This window comes from Myotis davidii, unplaced genomic scaffold (assembly GCF_000327345.1).
Source record: "Myotis davidii unplaced genomic scaffold, ASM32734v1 scaffold147, whole genome shotgun sequence".
Taxonomy (NCBI): domain Eukaryota; kingdom Metazoa; phylum Chordata; class Mammalia; order Chiroptera; family Vespertilionidae; genus Myotis; species Myotis davidii.
The window spans coordinates 9,166,264-9,172,263 of NW_006383010.1; the positions used below are offsets into that span (position 1 = coordinate 9,166,264).

Below are 6,000 nucleotides of genomic sequence, written 5' to 3' on the forward strand. Positions count from 1 at the left end.
AAAGGTCAGGAATTGTTATCTTTCTTTTAAATTTTTTTTACTGTTTCACTTCATTACTGCTGTGTATGTGCTCCATGTGAATGACAGGTGTTCATGTAGTTGGGTTCCGACATACGGAGAAAATCGCGTTATGTGGTGCCATAGGAATGGATCTCCGACGTAACCCGAGGACCTGCTGTATAGAAAAGTGTTCCTTGGCCATGTAAATAACCTTTTAAAAATATATACAAATCACCTAATCGACTTACTCTTACTAAAACTAAGAAGTCCTACCACTGGTACCCAGTTGAATAGGGCTAAGACATGAAGGCACAGGCAGCTACATGAATGTTCCTTTGTTACCATTCAAATACTCAGCCAATCTCAGAATCAGGAAATGCTGTCTTGCTCCTAAAATGAATCTTGTATTTGCAATTTAAGCATATGTTTGTATATTCCAAACAATCTCAGAGGAGATGAAATGAAATACTATTGGCTCTTACATAAGAAAGTGTACCTTGCCGAAACCGGTTTGGCTCAGTGGATAGAGCGTCGGCCTGCGGACTGAAGGGTCCCAGGTTCGATTCCGGTCAAGGGCATGTACCTGGGTTGCGGGCACATCCCCAGTGGGAGATGTGCAGGAGGCAGCTGATCGATGTTTCTCTCTCATTGATGTTTCTAACTCTCTATCTCTCTCCCTTCCTCTCTGTAAAAAATCAATAAAATACATTTTAAAAAAAAAGAAAGTGTACCTTATTATTTGTTTGGGGCAACAAAAAACTACAGTTCAACTGACTTTTAAAAATGATTTCATTTTCTACCCTTATATAACCTTTGTAATATGAGATTAGTTCACAGGAACATATAGGTTGTATAATAAGAACTATCTTATTGAAATGTGAAATATTAAATATCAATGACTTTTAAAGTATAACATAGGAAATAAAGTTGCCAGCAATATTTTTAAAAATATTTCATTACTCAAATATAAAGATAAATTAAAGAAAAGTAAATAAAATTTTTCAAACTGGCAACCTTTCAAACTATTTTGGAACATCCACTTCCAACGGTACTTCTAAAACTCAACTTAAGAAAAAATGTTTTCATTCAAATAATGAAATTATAACCACTACCTCAGGGCACAGAAATAAATGAGAGTATAAGGAAAGGTTCATTTTTTTATGTAAATATGAAATACCTGGTGATATCTTCAGTCAATTGAGAAGGATCAGGAGGATAAAACTTCACATTAAAAGTGAACAGCCAGGGAAGATCTGTAATTATTAAATCATGGTTATTCATCCAACCAACAGAATGACTATTTATTTATTTATTTTAATATTTTTGTTTATTTCAGAGAGGAAGGGAGAAGGAGAGAAACATCAATGATGAGAATCTTGGATCAGCTGCCTCTTGCATGCCCCCCCACTGGGGATTGGACCTGCAATCCGGGTAAGTGCACTGACCAGGAATCAAACTGTGACCTCCTGGCTCATAGGTAGATGTTCAACCACTGAGCCATGCTGGCCTGGCTATTTTCATAAAACTTAAAGGTCTACATCGAACACTGTACACTAGTTCCTGCATAAATCAGTTTAGAGAACTTCATTTTTTAATTTAAAGACAACATCACTTATAAGACAACATAAGAAATACAGTTAAAATCAATTACATAAATAACCCAACATTTAAGAATAATAGGATCACATTTTTAAATAAATGTTTACTGGTACTTCAACAAATGTTTTGTACGGTGATGTATTATGTAAAAATTTTAACATAACTTCCATGGAATAGTTCTGAGATAAGATTTGTTTTAACCACAGAATTTCTAGATACCAATATTCTCCACCCTCTAAAGAAAAAAGCATTTTAAGATTTCTACACTGTTGGGGGAAGAAGGATAATGATCTAGTGATCACTACAACAATGCAGGTAATTATTTATGGGTTATTTGAAGGAAGTGTTAAAAGAAATCCCAAAGAAAGGAGATAGTGGTAAATGTCACAATACTTTAAAACAATAAAATTATTCCCCAGGTTTTCTAAGTACACTATATGTAACATATACTTTGCTGTATTGTGTCAAAAAGAATGTATCAACCATGTCATAAATGACATTAAAAGTTAAACATCTATTTATACATCAACATTTAACCATTCAATATAGCATGCTTCAGGTGGCTTTTAAAAACAAACAAAAAACACACACAATTCTGGGACGAGAGAAGGTATTATTTTCCCAAAGGGATCCAAATAATTCCAATGGCCTGAATTTAGAGTTGTGCTCGAAGTTCGTAGTATTTCCAAATTAAAATAAAAAAGTGTGCAATATTTCATTTCATACACATTTGAAGGCCTCACAATTGCTTTAATTTACAGACTTGAAGAAAAACTTCTTTTGACTCCCATTCTTTTGTCCAATGTGTCATTTTGCCTTTTCTTGCCAATAATCAGCATACTAAGCATACTAACGAATGGCTACTGTGAACACATCAGAACTTTTGCTGGATTTTGGTTCAAAACAGTAATATTCTACTAATAAAATCAATTCTGTTGAATTTAAGAAAAAAAGTTCAGTTTTTGCTTTACACATTACAAATATCACAAAGGAACTTTCCTGGCTATGGAGAGATACATGTTTTTTGGCCAGCAGCACCATGCTGGCTAGGATGCACATGCACTTCTTCAGCTGCTAACCCATAATTAACAGTCCTCATAGATTCATCAGTTCTTAATGGATCCTACTTATTTGTTTTCTAGGTATTAAAACTAGCACATGCTTGCCTAGACATGACTACAGGGATACGTTTCTAATGGAACACATATTTTAAGATATATTTCCAATTCTACAATTGATAAAATGCACCAATAATGCTACATGTTTCATTTCATTACATATTATTATTATTATCCTAATTTTTACCTAGCTACATATAAAGTCAATCTAGTTATGAATTGGTCATATATTAATTGTTTATACTTAGGTCTTAGTCTTATTATCTACATAGTTTCATTTGTATACATTTGAAACAAAGACTTTAAAATACATTTTACACAGGAACCACTAGGTTGTCAGCTGTCAAAAGTAACTAAAAAAAAGATTAATTTCTACCTTTGCTAACTGCCAATTAACTGAATAACAATAAATCCTAGCAGAGGCTGGGCTAAGATAGAACAAGCAGTTCTGTTGTCCATTTTAATACCAGCAGAAAGACAGAAGTAAAATCCAACAGCAAAACTTCAGTTCTACAGCCTGTTTTCATGATTGGGACAGTACATGGTTCCAGTTAGGGAACTAGCAACAATAGTCTGAAAGAGTCAAAGTCTATTTGTTACTATTATTCCTCTTGCCAAACCGCAAGGGCAAAAGTCCTGAAATAACTTTTTAAAAATTTCACAAATAATCAAAACATAAGACCATCCTATATAATAAAACCCTAATATGCAAATTGACCAAGCAGTGGAACAACCAGTCACTGTAACAAGCACTGACCACCAGGGGGAAGATACTCAATGCAGGAGCTATCCCCTAGTGGTTAGTATGCTCCCCTTGTGGGAGCACCACTCAGCCAGACACTGGGCTCAGGGTTGGCAAGTGCAGCAGCAGTGGCAGGAGCCTCTCCCTTCTCCACTGCAGGCGGGCAGTAAGGAATGAGGGGTTCCAGACTGCGAGAGGGATGTCTGACTGCCAGCTTAGGCCCAGGGATCAGACCTAAACTGGCAGGTCAACATCTTCCGAGGGGTTCCGGATTACGAGAGTGTGCAGGCCAGGCCGAGTGCCGTATTTCATGCACCGGGCCTCGAGTGACTCATAATCAGCAATAGTCTTGCCTTTCAAGAGTTAGAAAATCTCCTTGACTCTAAAATGAGTGGCACATAAAGATAACCAAACAAAACCAAAACAAAGCCATAGGAAACAACTTGATGGAACATCAATCATGTTTCAGAGGTTATCCTGCTCTCTCCTGTGTGGGTCACTTGGCAGCTCTGACTTCAGAGAAAGTGAAAGAAGCAAGCATCTGTGCCTTTCCGAATTCGTGCACCTTTTAGAGCAAGTAGTAACTGCAGACAGGACAGGGAAAGCTCCAATGCTTTCTCGTGCAATTTCTTCCATAACATCAGCATAATGTATCTGTGTCTCATTTTACTCCTTTTCTTTAACCCCCTCTCCCTCTCCATCATGAAGCAAACATACACAGATTAAACACCGAAATAATAAATGCAGGGAGAGAGGAAAGGTGGGAGGGAGGAGGGATGAAGGGGGGGAAATGCTGGAATGGAAAGCCAGGGGTAGTAGTCAAATCATCCCAGTTTGCCCAGGGCTGTCCAGGTATTATGGTTCAAGTCCCACATCCTGAGACCCCCTCAGTTCCTCAGTCCTAGGAAAATCAGAAAGGTCATTGTAATTAAAGATATAAATAACAGAAAAGAAAGATGAGTCTATAAGGAGAGGAAGTAGAAAAAATAAGATATAGATAGATAGATAGATAGATATACTGAGAACAGAAAAGGGGGTTAGAAAAACAGAGTAGAAATGATAGAAAAACTACCAAAAAGATTAATAATTTGAGAGAGAAAGGAAAGAAGTGAAGAAAAATGTGGAGAACCTACAGTGGGACAGAAGGTAGGCGGGCAGGAATAGAAGGCTGGCTCCAGTGTTCTGGGGTCAGGAACAGTAAAGGCAGGGAATGGAACCCAGGGTGCAGAGGGCATTCTGCACTGGCACTCAGTTTCACTCCGGCCCACAGGCCCAGAGGCTCTAAGAAATCTATTCTCCTGCCTGAAAGTTCCAGCTGTCGTGGCTCCCTAACTTTCCTGCTTCAGTCACTCACCGACCCTGCAGTACATTAAGTACTGATTTCCTGTGAGAGGTTTCTCTGTGGGCAAGAATGTTTCTTGGCACAGATATGGCAAAACCAGCCACAGGCCAGTCAACCTGCAGAGGCAGAACCCACAGAGGAAACTAAAGCCAGTTAGGATGGGGCACTGAACGTCACTTTGGGAGTCCACGATGAGAACAAATAGGGAAACGGAAGAAAGGGCCAAGCAGGACTAATGACAAAACCAGACTCAAAGAGCACATTAAGTGGCACGTGGGACAAAGGAGTAGAGAAGGCAATGACCTCAGAGGACTGAAAAGATCCTTCTACACATGTTCTCCCCATAGTCCTCACTCCAGCACATCTACAAACAGTGTATCTATAAGCCTCTGGGTCAGAGATATGCTTATTTATTAAACTAATTATACACTTTCAAGATGAAGTGGATAAAGTAATAAATTTACCTGGGGTAAAATTTACATACATAATAAAAGTTACAGAAAAGCAGCTTCTCATTCATTTCTACAGAGAAAATGGTCAAATATACTTCAAAGTGGTAGATACTGTGAGAAAACACTGAGGACTGTGAGTCTAGAACAGCCGTGGGCAAACTACGGCCGGCGAGCCAGATCCGGCCCGTTTGAAATGAATAAAACTAAAAAAAAATTAAAAGACCGTACCCTTTTATGTAATGATGTTTACTTTGAATTTATATTACTTCACACAAACACTCCATCCATGTTTTTGTTCCGGCCTTCCGGTCCAGTTTAAGAACCCATTGTGGCCCTCAAGTCAAAAAGTTTGCCCACGCCTGGTCTAGAACCTCTTGACAATACAGGAGTCCTTAAGCCCTGTATAAAGTAGTCATTATCCCAGAAAAATATCACTAGTAGCCTTCACTTCCCATAAGACACAAATGCAAAATAGAGCTGATCATTCTATGACTATCTTATTATTATAGTCCTAAAACTTTTTTAAAGATAGATGTAAAGATTAACTTCAAAGTATGATTATTTGAATACTCACTTCTCAGTTGTCTCTTTATTTGTTTTGCAGGATCTAGCCAGTTCTGCAGGAGAGGAAAAAAGTGGTTAATCAACCTGTAAGAAATTTCCCAGAGTACAAAATGGAACCATTTACAGTTCACATACTTATTTAAATGTAAATAGCCTATATAATAAAAGTGTAATATGCAAATC

General features: G+C 37.8%; 1 protein-coding gene across 14 annotated transcripts in view; it reads right to left on the bottom strand.

The window, feature by feature from the left end:
* The window catches only part of EPB41L2 (erythrocyte membrane protein band 4.1-like 2), a 135,206-nt gene that overhangs the window by 56,716 nt on the left and 72,490 nt on the right, over positions 1-6,000 (bottom strand). For all 14 annotated transcript variants that reach the window (XM_006778464.2, XM_015557804.1, XM_015557816.1 and 11 more), the window contains exons 5-6: positions 5,828-5,870; positions 1,178-1,253 (exon numbers count right to left, since the gene is read on the bottom strand). In XM_006778464.2, coding sequence (XP_006778527.1) covers positions 1,178-1,253; positions 5,828-5,870 — 119 coding nt within the window. The remainder of the gene's footprint in view (positions 1-1,177; positions 1,254-5,827; positions 5,871-6,000) is intronic.